This window comes from Schistocerca gregaria, chromosome 7, assembly GCF_023897955.1.
Source record: "Schistocerca gregaria isolate iqSchGreg1 chromosome 7, iqSchGreg1.2, whole genome shotgun sequence".
In the NCBI taxonomy this organism is placed as follows: domain Eukaryota; kingdom Metazoa; phylum Arthropoda; class Insecta; order Orthoptera; family Acrididae; genus Schistocerca; species Schistocerca gregaria.
Genome location: NC_064926.1, coordinates 181,188,688 through 181,206,444, shown reverse-complemented (window position 1 = coordinate 181,206,444; position 17,757 = coordinate 181,188,688). Strand labels below are relative to the sequence as shown.

The window sequence follows — 17,757 nt, the reverse complement described above, 5'->3', positions numbered from 1 at the left end:
TGTTCGTTAAATACGCACTAAAAGGCTTTTCTGATAAATCATTAGTTTTTGGAAAAGATCTCTTGTATTTACCTTTTATGTTTATGTATTATGTATTTACCTTGTATGTTTATGAGACGGTTATACTGAGTTATACTGATAGGTTTTGAACTGACTGTGTGCTCTTTTCTCGAAGAACCATCTTATGGCGTATCTTTACGTGTTCAGAAGGGATCAATCATGCATGGTGAACGGCGAAAACAATTTACGTACTGAAAAAAATTATGTTCCTTTATGAAGCTGAATTGTGACTACAAATCTTACCACTACTTCTGTCCAAGCATGATCCTGCACCGCTTCAGAATCCAAAAATCTGTATTCGCTTCACAATTCTTTCGGAGTTTTGTATGTTTATATCAGGTTACCGAAGTGATATGCCGCGTGTGACTCCTGTTTCTTGTTCTGTCGAATTAATCTTGTGGACCAATAATTAATACAGCAACTACACTGAACCGTGAAGTAGAGCAAACAGACGAAGATACATAAAAATTCAAGTAGGAATTGATCAAACCCTAAAAATTATGATTAATCGGAGTGAACAACTCGTTTCGAATAAAAGAGCATTTTTCGACAATTTAATTTGTGTGACAAGTTCATTAAAAATGACTCTTCACAGTGAGATGTAAACAAAAATGTCAACATTCTACACCTAGTCACTAAACTAAATGTTGTAAACTATCCAAGTGAGACAGGGATGAAGTTCATGGAGCACTTAAGTAAATAAATTTAAAAACAATCGAGGCGCGTAGACACAAGCACTTTAGTTTGTCTGAGTATCCCCTTAAGGTTCCAGGGAAAAAAGTACAGTTCATGGAAGAACAAGTACGTCTGAAAGAAATATATTATTTCTTCTTCATATCTGAGGATTATATTATTAAAGTTAAGCAGCAATGTTGTATTAATAATTAAGTTGAAAGTAATAAACTTTGTCGCTTAAACGGTACTCCTGAATAATATATTTTTAGATAAAGAGTGAACAGGATTTTATGCCATTGTACGAATTTTCAAACGGAGAGGCATCCCTTTCCCTTTCCCTACGGATCTGAAATCACACACAACACAATTTTGTGTGCGAAGACACCAACCTAGGTGTCAGAACAAGGAAACAGCCAAACCTGAAAAATAAGAGGCTGCCTAACCGTCACGTTTAATGTTTGGAAGAAATGAAAAAATTGAAAGTTTTCTGCAAACATTCTTACACTACAGTTAAAAGTACGACATAAAGGTATCTTAAAATTAGTCGTTAAATCAAGCAGATGAAACCTACAAAATCGACAAATAACCCAAAAAACAACTTGCAGCGTGATGAATGCGTGTTCTACAGTTAATCAAAACGAGAAACAGAAAAATTTTCGTTTCTTTGCTTCATGAAAGATGTATATACCACACACATCTAAACTTTTATGTAAGTTACACACTTATAAAAAGTTGAAATGTAATGTGGAATGTGTGACTACCCGAAAAAGATCGATACAGACCGCTACCATTCCCAAAACAGGGACCGTCCGCGACAGTTAAAAAACGAGGACTGGCAGCGACGCTTCTGGTAATGAGAACCTTCCGTTGCTGAACAAGAACTGGTCTCTACCTGTTCTCAGAACGAGAATCGGAGGCGAACTTTTCGAACGAACGATGAACGACTATCCTTTAGAAACCTTTCCTCGGTCCATCTGTCCATTTTTGTGAAGCGTTCCTTTGAACCCGTTCGTTTGCGAACAACCTTCATGTGATTCAAATGGTTCTAAGCTCTATGGGACTTAACATGTCAGGTCATCAGTCCCCTAGACTTAGAACTACTTAAACCTAGCTAACCTAAGGACATCACACACATCCATGTCCGAGGCAGGATTCGAACCTGCGACCGTAGCAGCAGCGCGGTTCCGGACTGAAGCGCCTAGAACCGCTCGGCTAGAGCGGCCAGCTCATGTGATTCGAAAATCAGCCACTACACTGAAGTGCCGACCTAAAACATCATGTATTCCTAGGTACATTAAGTATAATACTCTCCCCTATTCCAGTTGTTGCTGCGCTACATACGTAGTTTCCGTACTGTGTGCTATACTTAAAGACGAATCCTCCCGGTATCAACCATCATCAAACTACTGTAGTCACCTGACTGTCATGACTGTAAAATGCAGGATTATAAAATCCGCTAACGCAAATGTTACTATGTAGTTCAAGAAGGAAAAAAAAGCAAAATAGTTTAACATCTTAAAGCAAGCTGGTTTAATATGTTGTTGTTGCCGATTAGTGGATCGAGATGTGCTTAACTGCATAAATAAAATTGTCGTATACTTGAAAACAAATGACATACAGGGAAGACTGCAATAAACAGTAAACTTACGAAACAAAACAATAAAGCACGTCAAATTGCATGAACGAATTCACAAGTATACTACAGGATTTTTATGAACATCGTAAAGTGGGATAATGCAGATGTACCGCACATAAATTAATGCCTTCTAATGTAACCATCAAGCACAAAAGAAACTAAAAAACTTTAAGTGTCGTGTATGAGAAAGGGTAAGCTCAGGGCATGACATGAACGTTGACATTTACTAAATATCTCTTTGAAGTTGTCAGCATACCTCCTGTAACACAACTGTGTTTCTCCATTTAACACAATTTCTGGTTGCCTCTGTAGGTGTGCATTTTTTTAATTCTTCCAATATATTTGTGCCTCTACCTTTCTCAACCCTCTGGGCAATGGTAAGATTACTTTGTGTGTAACTGACATTATAATCATTTTCACGTAAGTGCTTATCAAAACACGAAAAATTAGTCTCACTTGAATTGACATGTTCCCTATTCAAACGGTTCAAATGGCTCTGAGCACTATGCGACTTAACTTCTGAAGTCATCAGTCGCCTAGAATTTAGAACTGATTAAACTTAACTAACCTAAGGACATCACACACACACATGCCCGAGGCAGGATTCGAACGTGCGACCGTAGCGGTCGCCCGGTTCCAGACTGTAGCGTCTAGAAGCGCACGGCCACTACCATGTTCCCTATATCTTGTGAGCAACAACTGTTCCCTCTGGCTGACATACCAACATCTGCAGTCACCTGCATTTCAGCTTATAAATGCTGTAGTCGTAAAGATTAGTGATATTATCTGCTCAGTGCAAAAGGCGCGAATTCAGCCTGTTACTCGCACTGTTAGTAATGGAATCTTAGTGTTACCAAATGAATTTTGAGATTTTGTCCACGGAGGGAAGAACGAAGTACTTTTTTTGTTTTCGTGAGGTAGATTATTTTCCAATGTAATGTCTCTGTTACCCTTGGAGGCTAAACTGTCTAATTTTCCGTTATAAGCTTTTTCAACCATCATTGGGTTATTGCCATTCAAGTTCATAAGGTTAATTGCATTTCGGAATGGATATGAAGTAATGATGGTTGAAAAAATGTGTAACGGGAAAGTTCACAGTTCAGCCTCCAAGGCTAACTGAGAAAATTACACCTCACGAAAGCAAATAGTTCGCCGCAGTCCCCAACATGGCCGAAATGTGTTATGTAATGGCATCCGTCGTTCATAACCCCAAGGTTAATATTGGTTAGACTTCTAATAAATAACATATATGTCACTATCAAGTAAACATATCCAAGGAGTACACTTCGATTATGATCGTCTTTGAATATTTTGTAGTGTAAGGGAAAATAGGCTACACATGTTTCGTGTACTTGCCCATTCTGCCGTTAAATGGGTGAAACACCTCCCTGACAGACACTCAGTTTAATATTTGTGAATGAATTCCTTGGAACGGTTACAAATGCAGAAAAAACACTTCAAATAAAAGTTCTATGGTTTTCAATGAACATTACAACGCTCTACACGGGTTTGTGGAAAAAAATTAGTTTCTTTAAAATTCCTTTCCCCCATCCCAATATATTGTTTTTCATTTCACCATTTGACTAGTAGCAATAAATATAGCATCCTTAATATCAAGTTCAATCCTATACGATGTAGTGGTATTCCAAAGTCGCATTTGTTGGAAATAAACTAAAATATCTCTATACAACTGTATGTGCGCCCGACGTGTTTTCGTTCCAATGTCGATTTTCATGTGTCGTTGTTCAATAAGCATATCCCAGATAAATATATTCTAATTCCATTCTCTACCTATATATGAAACATAAAATATTATCTAATCTCTATATAACTGTATGTGACCCGACGTGTTTTCGTTCCAATGACGATTTTCATGTGTCGTTCTTCAATAAGTATATCCCAGATAAATATATTCTAATTCCATTCTCTACATATATATGAAACATAAAATATTATGTAATACTTTTATTTTTCTTTTTCCAATTTGGTGTGTTTTTTGTTTTCAAGTTGTAGCCATCTTGATTTAATTACGTTACATTTGAGATTGTTTGTAGATTGTTGTGAATCTGTATAATAATGAGGAAGCACGGATTTGTTTGGATCAAGACAATGCTGAATGCACTTTGCTTCTCCGCACCGAACACCTCGAACAGTTCTGAGCATGATACTACTTCATCATATATTTATATGGCATTAACGATGCCATACGTTTTGCTATAAGTCAAATGTCGAAATGAAAAACTATTTTTGAGGGAAAGACGAGATCTCGAAATAAAAGGCCTTTTTGGACAAATCTGGGTGCACCGTTGTAACGCATATTTGGAACCTTAGAACGTTAACTAGAAGAAGTTTTTATATCTCCTACCGTTCTAATGGTATACATTCAGGAATATTAAATGCAGTTGTCTTTAGGTGGCTCATTCACCCCCTTAATGGTACAAATAAAAAAATTGCTTCTCTTATTTTGCTCTACGTTGCAACATATTCAAAGACGTTGAAAACAGAAGTGTATCCCTTGGGTAGGATTACTTTTAAGTTTCATCGCTCCGGTATATATGCTAAGCTAAATCGTATCCCTTAGGAATGCTGAAACATCGGCCAGGAGTGACGGCAGTTCCTATCAAGGTGTAGAGAACATATAAATTTGAGTGAGAATAGTACTTCTAGTGTGCTCGACATGACCAAGAATACTTTAACAACCGTCGATAACTCTCCGAACAAGATAACGTGATGCGTCCTCAAATCAAGAAACCTAATCATATTCAAAAATCTCGTTTGCCACCCAAAAGGATACTAGTACTGATAATATTCGTAGATGTGTTGCTGAGTACAATGATTTCTGGAAATCTAGAAGTAATCTTGGTCCGTGGCCTTCAGGACGTCACGGGAGAAAACTGAGATTTGGATTCCAAATGAATGATTTTTTCTAAATATGTGCTGATTGGCACGGAGGTCATTCTGTTCGAGATCCTTCGATGTATTTGAGCTCACAATGTGTTCTGTGATTCTACAACAAACGGATAGCAATGATAAACATGATTACTACAGAAATTGGTGACCTGTTCCTCCTACAACTCCTAAAGAAAAATATCGGAAAGCGGCAGTGGCAGTATGCTACAGAAAAACTGACAGTCTCAACAAACAACAAAACGCGCAGAATGCTAAATTCATGTCAAAAGTGTTACGTCGTAGTTTCCTCTGAATTCTAAAACGATGTGCACATTCCATATTCCCCTAAATTCTCCAGCAAGTTATCCACGATGTACGTAAATAAAACCGACATACTGCAAGGTCATATTACTGCCAAGAAGTGGATGAAAAATGATCCTCTCAACGTGTGTCTGGAAATGTGTAGTTGCCACAGTAAATGTCGCTGAAGTGTAACAGCTCCTCTGACCAAGTGCTGTGTGTTCGATATGTGTTGCAGGCTGTGTAATTGACGCAGCGTATTGTAAGCAGCAGAATGGACCGTAACTCATCCCGTGAAAAGCTGAAATGGCGTTTGTGTTATACCACAACAAGTATCCTCACAGACGTATGACTCAACATTCAAAGCCCCTTTTGGGCGTTTCTGTGAACTTTGAGTCCTTTCAGACAAACGAAAGCGCCGGAAGGCGGCGGCCTTTGCGTATCTCAGATTTGGAACACCCGGTTCTGCAGGATATTGAAACGAACTCTAGTACAAGCTCCAGCCAAGTAACCTTCCAACGTTGTGTAAACCACAATAGGATTTTGTATATCCTGCATGACAACCGCTATTATCCCTATCACCTGCAGTCTCTTGGAGGCTACGTTGAACATTTGATGTGACGTGATTGCGATGCAGTTCTGTACTCTATTCCGGGACTTTCTCGGATTTACTCTCAAACCATACTGTGCATTCATTAGACTATTCATTCCGTTCACCAGATCATTTAATTCTTCTTCACTTTCACTCAGGATAGCAATGTCATTAGCGAATCGTATCATTGATATCCTTTTACCTTGTATTTTAATTCCACTCCTGAACGTTTATTTTATTTCCATCATCGCTTCCTCGATGTACAGATTGAAGAGTAGGGGCGAAAGGCTACAGCCTTGTCTTACTCCCTTCTTAATACGAGCACTTCGTTCTTGATCGTCCACTCTTATTATTCCCTCTTGGTTGTTGTACATATTGCACATGACCTGTCTCTCCCTATAGCTTACCCCTACATTTTTCAGAATCTTGAACAGCTTGCACCAATTTATATTGTCGAACGCTTTTTCCAGGTCGACAAGTCCTATGAACGTGTCTTGATTTTTCTTTACCGAGTGAGGTGGCGCAGTGGTTAGCACACTGGACTCGCATTCGGGAGGACGACGGTTCAATCCCGTCTCCGGGAATCCTGATTTAGGTTGTCCGTGATTTCCGTAAATCGTTTCAGGCAAATGCCGGGATGGTTCCTTTGAAATGGCACTGCCGATTTCCTTCCCAATCCATCCCTAACCCGAGCTTACGCTCCGTCTCTAAGAACCTCGTTGTCGACGGGACGTTAAACACTAACAACCAATTGATTTTTCTTTAGCCTTGCTTCCATTATTAGCCGTAACATCAGAATTGCCTCTCTCGTGCCTTTACTTTTCCTAAAGCCAAACTGGTCGTCACCTAGCGCATTCTCAATTTTCTTTTCCATTCTTCTGTATATTATTCTTGTAAGCAGCTTCGATGCATGAGCTGTTAAGCTGATTGTGCGATAATTCTCGCACTTGTCAGCTCTTGCCGTCTTCGGAAATGTGTGGATGATGCTTTTCCGAAAGTCAGATGGTATGTCGCCAGACTCATATATCCTACAAACCAACCTGAATAGTCGTTTTTTGCCACTTCCCCCAATGGTTTTAGAAATTCTGATGGAATGTTATCCATCCCTTCTGCCTTATTTGACCGTAAGTCCTCCAAAGCTCTTTTAAATTCCGATTCTAATACTGGATCCCCTATCTCTTCTAAATCGACTCCTGTTTCTTCTTTTATCACATCAGACAAATCTTCACCCTCATAGAGGCTTTCAATGCATTCTTTCCACCTATCTGCTCTCTCCTCTGCATTTAACAGTAGAATTCCCGTTGTACTCTTAATGTTACCACCGTTGCTTTTAATATCACCAATGGTTGTTTTGACTTTTCTGTATGCTGAGTCTGTCCTTCCGACAATCATATCTTATTCGATGTCTTCACATTTTTCCTGCAGCCACTTCGTCTTAGCTTCCCTCCACTTCCTATTTGTTTCATTCCTCAGCGACTTGTATTTCTGTATTCCTGATTTTCCTGGAACATGTTTGTACTTCCTCCTTTCATCAATCAACTGAAGTATTTCTTCTGTAACCCAAGGTTTCTTCGCAGCTACTTTCTTTGTACCTATGTTTTCCTTCCCAAGTTCTGTGATGACCCTTTTTAGAGATGTCCATTCCTCTTCAACTGTAATGCCTACTGCGCTATTCCTTATTGCTCTATCTATAGCCTTAGAGAACTTCAAACGTATCTCGTCATTCCTTAGAACTTCCGTATCCCACTTCTTTGCGTATTGATTCTTCCTGAATAATGTCTTGAACTTCAGCCTACTCTTCATCACTACTATATCGTGATCTGAGTCTATATCTGCTCCTGGGTACGCCTTACAATCCAGTATCTGATTTCGGAATCTCTGTCTGACCATGATGTAATCTAATTGAAATCTTCCCGTGTTCCCGGCCTTTTCCAAGTGTACCTCCTCCTCCTGTGATTCGTGAACAGGGTAGTCGCTATTACTATCTGAAACTTGTTACAGAACTCAATTAGTCTTTCTCCTCTTTCATCCCTTGTCCCAATCCCATACTCTCCTGTAACCTTTTCTTCTACTCCTTCCCCTACAACTGCATTCCAATCGCCCATGACTATTAGATTTTCGTCCCCCTTTACATACTGCATTACCCTTTCAATATCCTCATACACTTTCTGTATCTGTTCATCTTCAGCTTTCGACGTCGGCATGTATACCTAACTATCGTTGTCGGTGTTGGTCTGCTGTCGATTCTGATTTGAACAATCCTGTCACTGAACTGCTCACAGTAACACACCCTCTGCCCTACCTTCCTATTCATAACGAATCTTTTACCTGTTATACCATTTTCTGCTGCTGTTGATATTACCCGATACTCATCTGACCAGAAATCCTTGTCTTCCTTCCACTTCACTTCACTGACCCCTACTGTATCTAGATTGAGCCTTTGCATTTCCCTTTTCAGATTTTCTAGTTTTCCTACCACGTTGAAGCTTCTGACATTCCACGCCCCTACTCGTAGAACGTTACCCTTTCGTTGATTATTCAATCTTTTTCTCATGGTAACCTCCCCCTTGGCAGTCCCCTCCCGGAGATCCGAATGGGGAACTATTCCGGAATCTTTTGCCAATGGAGAGATCATCATGACACTTCTTCAACTACAGGCCACATATCCTGTGGATACACGTTACGTGTCTTTAATGCTGTGGTTTCCATTGCCTTCTGCATCCTCATGTCGTTGATCATTGCTGATTCTTCCGCCTTTAGGGTCAGATTCCCACCCCTAGGACAAGAGAGTGCCCTCAACCTCTATCCGCTATTCCGCCCTCTTTGACAAGGCCGTTGGCAGAATGAGGCTGACTTCTTATGCCGGAAGTCTTCGGCCGCCAATGCTCATAAATATGGCCTGAGGGTCATGGGGTCGAGTAAGTGTGGGGGGGGGGGGACTTCGTTTTACGTTTTTATTTATTTTGTATTTTCAGGTCTTAGGCTTCCTACACTGAAAATAAGTCCAAATAGTTCTCAGTAAATTGCGTTTATTAATGTTTTCTTAAAATGCTTGAAGACGAAAGCAAAATGAAAATTGGGGATACCAAATTAATTTCCAGTGGCGGATTGTAAGGCATAGACAAAAACTTTGTTTATAAAATTACATAAATTTATTATTTTACTGTTGATGATTTTGACGTGCTGGAGTGATATTTATCGTGAATACTGGAGAATCAGTGCTTTTCTTAGCATCTTGCACACATTATAAACGCCGCGTGTTTACAGTTGAGAAACTAGCTTGGTTTACGATCGCCCTAAAAGGTTTTCTCTCTCTGGCAGTAAACCACACGTAACACATCATTTGGCCGAGTATTGGAGAGGGTACAGTGGAATGTATTGTGATGAATTCTTCTCGTGATGTGAATTCTTTTTCTCATTCTTTTAAGATAAGAGGCTTTTTGGAGTTTTTTGATCAAATTCTTCTCCTGAGCTCTTGTACTCATAAATTACAACCCCCTTCTTGGAAAGTTACTTACAGTACAACCGTTTCTTTGCAATACCAAATTTTCCTTTCAATTTCTTTTTCATCTCTTCTATGAAAATATTAATCACGTAATACATTGAGCATTATTTAGGTTCATTTGTAGTGAAAATAACGTAAAAATTGTAAGTAAACAAGGATTGTACCTGATAACCAGTGGACTATTGCCTCTACACTTTTCACTATCTGTAAAGTACGCTATCATTAAGTGGCTCATGACTCACCCGACCTGCACCCGAAACCGTTGGTCATCTGCAGTTCCCATTCCGTCAAAATTCACTTCTGACGAAGCCCGGCGTATACCATAAATTTCGACGAAATCGGTGACGACGATAAGGCACAGTGCACGTGTAAGTCTGCAAGCGCACTCTTCCTACTTCCAACGACACCAGAAAAAGCAAGCAATCTGACGTACACAACATGCCCCGTATGACGTCTCGCAAAGTGCACCACCCCACATGATGGCAGGCTACATCGGCCGACCACCGCTTCCGCAATGGCCGGCGCTTCGAAACGGTAGCCACGGCGGCGGCTGTCTCCCGCTGCAGAGAAGACAATGCTGCCTGACTGGCCATCATTGTAAGCAGCGCCGCGCACAAGACGAGGCGGAAGTTGAAACGCGTGCGCCTGATGAGCAGTCTGTTGTTAGCCTCAGAGAAGAAGCTGGCAGTGCCTCCTTCAGCCTAATGTAGAACTTGACCGCTTCCGTGTACTAAAAGCTGGTTTTGCGGAACGCCAGGAATTAATGAATCTATGAGTGAATGTGCTAGTCGTAACCTTCGCTTTCGGCACGTCATAGGCAACTGTAAAGGATAATTTTATTTTTTCAGTCTAGGGCCACTAACGTCTGTGCGGTGCTACTTGCTCGATAACAGGTGCTATCACTTCCATAAAAAAATATCCCTCATGATAAGCCCGCTAAAACCACTGGGTAGAACAGGTGATCAGGATTGTGGAAAGGCCAAATAAGGTTGGAGTCCGTTTCATCTTAAAATTGTAATTTAATAACGCATTTACAACCAAAGCGGCAAATAGCCGAACTCTTAGAACTAGGAGATTCAAAATGGAATAAAGTGGAATTCTTTCACTGCTGAAGGCCTCCAAACAAGAAATCTTAAAAATAAACAAGATAAAAAAGTGAAAATACCAAATTATAATATATATATATATATATATATATATATATATATATATATATATATATATAGCCATTAAAATTCCTAAGAAGATAAAGGTCGGATTGTAGCCTATCGCGATTGCGGTTTACCTTATCGTGACACTGCTGCTCTAGTTGGTCGAGATCCAATGACTGTTAGCAGAGTATGGACTCGTTGGGTTCAGGAGGGTAATACAGAACGCCGTGCTGGATCCCAACGGCCTTGTATCACTAGCAGTCGAGATGACAAGCATCTTATCCGCTTGGCTGTAACGGATCGTGCAGCGACGTCGCGGTCCCTGAGTCAACAGATGGGGACGTTTGCAAGACAACAACCATCTGCACGAACACTTCGACGACGTTTGCAGCAGCATGGACCATCAGCTCGGAGACAAAGGCTGCTGTTACCCTTGACGCTGCATCACAAACAGGAGCACCTGCGATGGAGTACTCAACGGCGAACCTGGGTGCACCAAGGGCAAAACGTCGTTTTTTCGTATGAATCCAGGTTCTGTTTATTGCATCAAGATGGTCGCATCCGTGTTAGGTGACATCACGGTGAACGCATATTGGAAGCGTGTATTCGTCATCGCCATACCGGCGTATCACCCGGCGTGATGGTATGGGGTGCCACTGATTACACGTCTCGGTCACCTCTCGTTCACACTGACGGCACTTTGAACAGTGGACGTCACATTTCGGATGTGTTACGACCCGTGGCTCTATCATTCATTCTATCCCTGCGAAACCCTACATTTCAGCAGGATAATGCACGACCGCATGTTGCAGGTCCTGTACGGGCCTTTCTGGATACAGAAAATGTTCGACTGCTGCCCTGGTCATTACATACTCCAGATCTCTCACCAATTCAAAACGTCTGGTTAATGGTGGTCGAGCAACTGGCTCGTCACAATACACCAGTCACTACTCTTGATGAACTGTGGTATCGTGTTGAAGCTGCATGGGCAGCTGTACCTATACAAGCCCTTCACGCTCTGTTTGACTCAATGCCCAGGCGTATCAAGGCCGTTATTACGACCAGAGATAGTTGTTCGGGGTACTGATTTCTCAGAATCTATGCACCCAAATTGCGTGAAAATGTAATCACATATCAGTTCTAGTATAATATATATAGTCCAATGTATACCCGTTTATCATCTGCATTTCTTCTTTGTGTAGCAATTTTAATGTCCAGTAGTATATATATATATATATATATATCAAGATTTTAAAATAAATTACCATAACCTTTCAAAGGGAAGAGGCCGCAGTGTTTAAGCTTGAAAGGTAATTTTAACAATAAGATTCCAAGGCTGAAGGTCCACAATTAATTTTTCAAAATTTAAAAAAATATAAATATAGGCCTTAAGTTTTAAGTACATGAACCCAGACTAAAAGGAAAGACAACACATCGGCAGAAACCTTTCAGCAAATATCCACTTGCCGGAATTGAAACTTACTTACATAAAACACAGTAAAACAAAGAATTTTTTTATCATTAGCTCTGATAGATTATAAACAGACAACTGAACGCCGGGCAGAAAAGCAGTAGAGACAACAGCACTCATAAGCCTCCAGGGAGGTCGGTCTGCCCTTGTTCACTTAGGTGAGACAGGTGGTCAGTCCAACTACACTTGATCCGTCACAACCCAACGAAGGGACAGCCACGGACAGACCGACAAACGACTTGCTTGCCACCAATCGGTACATGAGAATTCAAACATAAAATGTTACAGGCGTGACTATCCACAATCAAATATGTATATGTATTAAGCAGTCAAAACTACACACCGTGTTGGACAGCGACAACAGGTGAGGAGATGACACTGCCTGAAATTACGTTAGTGGCCAGGGCAGGTAACTGGAACACTAACGGCAACAAGGCAGGAAATTCCGCTGATGCACTTGGAATGTAGTCAACCAACATAGTTAATTCCACCGCATGGCGGCTAAATTTCAGCCATACCAGCACTCGGTGTTGCTCACAGGAAAACCTCCTCAACAGTGGACCACCGATACGAACCACACAACATGAACGGACGTGTCTTTGGTACTTGAAACCACTACTCAACTTTGACGTCCTGGGTCGGTTACCACGAAGCTCGTAGTGATCGGGCAGCTCCACACACACACTCGAACAACATAACGACAAATGTGACTTAGGCAACAATGAAAATTGGGAAATACTTGCAAAGTATTTTGATCAGCTTCGTAATTGCCCGGGATCAGCCCATAAGATGGAATTCTCAAACACACACGAAACTGTAATACTACATTTACCTATGACTGTCAAATAGATTGAAAAAGTGATTAAAACCTTTTAAAAAAGTGCTATCGGAGAAGACTATTGCAGCGGATCTTTTGAAATGGTCTCGACCAAAAATAAAGAAAAATATTTAAGATTAATATCTGAAGAAATATGGAAACCAGGGAGGTAGTCTTGGTACATACATTACATAAGAAAGGGAATAAACTAGGCGTTGACAACTATAGAGGGATTTCTTTGCTATCAGTTGCAACTGAAATATTTTCCAAGATTTTACTAAATAGGATAGAGCCTCACTTAGGGGAATATCAAAGTAGTTTTAGGGACAGCCGATTATCTTCAGGACAAATATTTAACCTGAAAGCAGTCATTCACTACAATGTACTAAATTAAAAGATATTACAACTAGATTTGTTGATTTCAAAAAGGCCTTTGATTCGGTTGACAGACTGTGGATAGAACAATCAGAGAATTTAGAGTAAAGTCTAAAGTAGCAAATCTAATTCTTTAAACACTTATAGACACAGTATCTAAAGTGAAACTCACGGGAGAGCTATATCAGCCGTTTGAAATATACAGAGGTATATGGGAAGGTGATTGCCTATCACAAGTTGTGTTCTAGAAAATTAGTGAGAATTTTGAATGAGTAGATTTCACCAATACGTTTGAGGAGCGGGAAGAAAAATAATGAAATAAACTGTCTCGCATATCCAGATGACATTGCTATAATTTCTGAAAATGTAACATCCACTGTACCGCAAATTAACTTTTTAGAAAACGTATCTTGTAGGTTCTGCTTAAGACTTTCCGCAGAGAAAATTAAATTTTGTACAGACATTAAACATGCACCGAAATTTCTTGAAACGGATATTGGCCAAATTGAAAAGATTAAAACAGTTAAATATCTAGGGAATACAGTCCAAGAAAAGGGTGTGGACAAAGCCTTAAATACGTCTAGCATTAAGCTAAGGCTCAGGTATATTTGACATACCAGAAAGGCGAATTATTAGGAAAATGTAGGAAAAACTAAGGAGGGTTGATAATTACGTAGTAATAACGAAATATATCGAAACATTGACAACAAATCAGAAGTGAGGAGATAAAGAACCCTTATAACTTTTGGCCACGTCTAGAATGTAAAACAGCGGATTAAAGAAAAAGATCTTCAAATATTTGCGGGATAAGTTATCAACAAGTTGGATCTATGAAGTGAAAAATGGTTACGTAAAGAAATGAATATAAAAGCTGAAGAAACAACTGAGAGAGAAGTGTTTAATGAAAAAATATTGAATATGGTAGGAGACTGCAAAAAATGAAACGTGTAAGAAGATGTCAGAAGACAGGACGAAAAAAATCATAGTGAGTGCTGGAAGAAAAGAACAGCGATTGACTTTTGGTTCTTAATTGGGTCACCTGAGAAAATTAATGGTGCAGCACACATTAATTACGAGCCAGGTGTAATCACTACACTTGACAAACATGATTGGAATGGAGTATGTATGTGATATATGTCTACTTTCTGTTTTCTCTGTCATACATTCTTTATTTCTCAACATTCTTCCTTTGTTTCTCAACATTCGTCTTTGCTCTTAAATATGTGCAATACATCATCTCTGATAACTTCTGACGTCATTGGTCGAAGACGACGGATTGCATCCCATTCTTCAATAATCCCTAATTTACCATGGGGCCGTTACCATGAATATCGACTAGGGATTTTGTTTTGACAATTAATAAACTTTGTTACTTTTACATGTTCCCACAAATAGATTTTTTTCGTAAGCAGTTAAGCCCCTCATAATCTCACTTTCATGTACCAAACTGCCCAGCAGACGTCACAACAGAAGCGACTGGGCGCTGACGTGCAAACGAAAACGTTTATTAGAGCCATACGAAGCTTACAAGGGAACCTCCCCATCACAGCCGATTTAGTTATAAGATGGCACAGTGGATAGGTCTTGAAAAACTGAACACACATATCTCGAGAAAACAGGAAGACGTTTTGTGGATATATGAAAAAAATAAGTAAAATATACAAACTGAGTAGTCCATGCGCAACATATGCAAGATCAAGGAGAATTTGATCTCAGGAGCGCCGTGGCCCCGTGGTTAGCGTGAGCAGCTGCGGAACGAGAACCGGCTGCAGAAGAAAAAAATGTGCATGCTGAACTGCCACCAGTTGAAGGTGACAGTGAAGGTGCTACTGCTAAAGACTCATTCTTTGAATGCTGTATTTTATGACTGCAATTATCTGTCACCTTATTTATGTCATGTCATTGTAGCCATTTTTGTTACAATTTTTGTGGAATTAAAAAAAATGAAAAAACAAGAGTTCCTTGGTTCAAGTCTTCCCTGGAGTGAAAAGTTTAATTTTTCATTTAAGACAATTATTTTTCGAAGCTGCACAGGTACACAGAGCAGTATTGTTTACGTGATCGTGTGTCAATTATCAAAGTTCAGGAACTCACACATAATCAGCTTTGCTCTCCAAAACTCCAGGACATGTTCAGATTTGCTTGGACATATGCAGGACTTGACGGTCTACACACGGAAAAATTTGAAAACGTTAAAAACATATGTTTTGACACACGGAAAACTGTGCAACTGCGAAACTGTTGCATGCATTTGTTGCAGTTTGTGTGACAAACTCTTATGTTTTCATCACTTTTTTGGGAGAGATTATCACATCCACAAGAAAACCTAAATTGGGCAAGGTAGAAGAATCTTTTTACCCATTCGCCAAGTGTACAAGTTAAGTGGGTCGACAACATATTCCTGACATGTGACGCACACGCCGTCACCAGTGTCTCACAGAATACATCAGACGTGTTTTCCTGTGGAGGAATCGGTTGACCTATGACCTTGCGATCAAATATTTTCGGTTCCCATTGGAGAGGCACATCCTTTCGTCTGCTAATCGCACGGTTTTGCGGTGCGGTCGCAAAACACAGACACTAAACTTATTACAGTGAACAGAGACGTCAATGAACGAAGGGACAGATCATAACTTTGCGAAATTAAAGAAAATAAACCTTTCGCTCGAGGGAAACCTTGAACGAAGGACCTCTGGTTTCGCACTTGCTCACGCTAACCACGGGACCACGGCGCTCGTAAGCTCACACTATCCTTGATGTTTCCTGTCTTGCACATGGACTACTCAGTTTGTGTATTTTGCTTATTTTTTTCATAGTTTCACACAACTTCTTCGTGTTTTCTCGATTGTACTGTGTTTAGTTTTTCAAGGCCAACCACTGTGCCAACTTATAACTAAATCTGAGTGGGGTGCGATGGGGAGGTTCCCTTGTCAGTAAAGTAATGAATCGCCAGAGGCACTGCTGTTGAATCACTTGTCAATTCGTGCAAGCAAGTAGATCGTGTAAAAGGGGCCTTAGACACTAGCGGAAAATTGAGACGTACACTACGGGAGAGGTGTCCGGGGCTACTCACTGGCTACGGCCCAGAAGGTGTAATTGTGTAGCGCCGTGAGGAGGTGCTCGGCCTGGCGGCGGCAGTCGGGCGTCCGCGCCGCCCCCGGCAGGGCGTGCAGCGGCCAGGCTGGCCAGCCGGGCGCCGTGGCCGCCGCGGTGCCGGCCAGCGCCGCCAGCGCGAGCAGAGGCAGAGGCAGCGGCAGCGGCAGGAAGGCGCGTCCCATCATCTCGCGGCCGCGGCGGTGTGCCACTGTGCGGCCGCGGCGTCGTGCGCCATCCAGCCGCCAGCCGCCCGCCGCCAGCCGGCTTGCGTAAGGCCGGCCGGCCCGCGGCGAGGGCAGCTCGCGGCGTCCCCACCACCGCTAATGACGAGAGGCTGATGGCGGCCGGAAATTTACAAACACACCCTGCACATCCTGGTCACTAACGTCAAACCTCCCTATATCGCCCTCTCCCTGAAGCCCGATGAACCCTAATCCTATGTTTATTTTTAGTTTTTTGCGTAATCAGCAGACATTTAATTATCGTCTGCCATTGGTGGATAGTGCCGGGTGATCAAAAAGTCAGTATAAATTAGAAAAATGAATAAATCACGGAATAATGTAATACAGAGGTACAAATTGACACACATGCTTGGACTAACATTTGGTTTTATTAGAACCAAAAAATACAAAACTTAAAACAATATCCGACAGATGGGGCTTCATCTGATCAGAATAGCAATAATTAGTATAACAAAGTAAGACAAAGCAAAAATGATGTTAATTACAGGAAATTTTCAATATGTCCACCATTATTCCTCAACAATAGCTGAAGTCGAGGAATAATGTTGTGAACAACACTGTAAAGCATGTCCGGAGATATGATGAGGCATGGCGTCGGATGTTGTGTTTCAGCATCCCTAGAGATGACGGTCGATTACGATACACTTGCGACTTCAGGTAACCCCAAATCCAATAATCGCACGGACTGAGGTCTAGGGACCTGGGAGGCCAAGCATGACGAAAGTGGCGGCTGAGCACACGATCAACACCAAACTACGCGCGCAAGAGATCCTTCACGCGCCATCTGTCGGACATTTTGTGAACTTTGATTTCTTTGTTCTAATAAAACCCCGTGTCATTCCAACCATGTGTGTCAATTTTTACCTATCTGCACTCCTGGAAATTGAAATAAGAACACCGTGAATTCATTGTCCCAGGAAGGGGAAACTTTATTGACACATTCCTGGG

At 41.0% G+C, this 17,757-nt stretch overlaps 1 protein-coding gene across 1 annotated transcript in view; it reads right to left on the bottom strand.

The window, feature by feature from the left end:
• Positions 1-16,923, bottom strand: part of LOC126281222 (O-acyltransferase like protein-like) — a 289,646-nt gene extending 272,723 nt beyond the window's left edge. Inside the window, exon 1 of the mRNA XM_049979974.1 lies at positions 16,545-16,923. Coding sequence (XP_049835931.1) covers positions 16,545-16,752 — 208 coding nt within the window. The 5' untranslated portion in view covers positions 16,753-16,923. The remainder of the gene's footprint in view (positions 1-16,544) is intronic.
• Between the last annotated feature and the right edge of the window lie 834 nt (positions 16,924-17,757).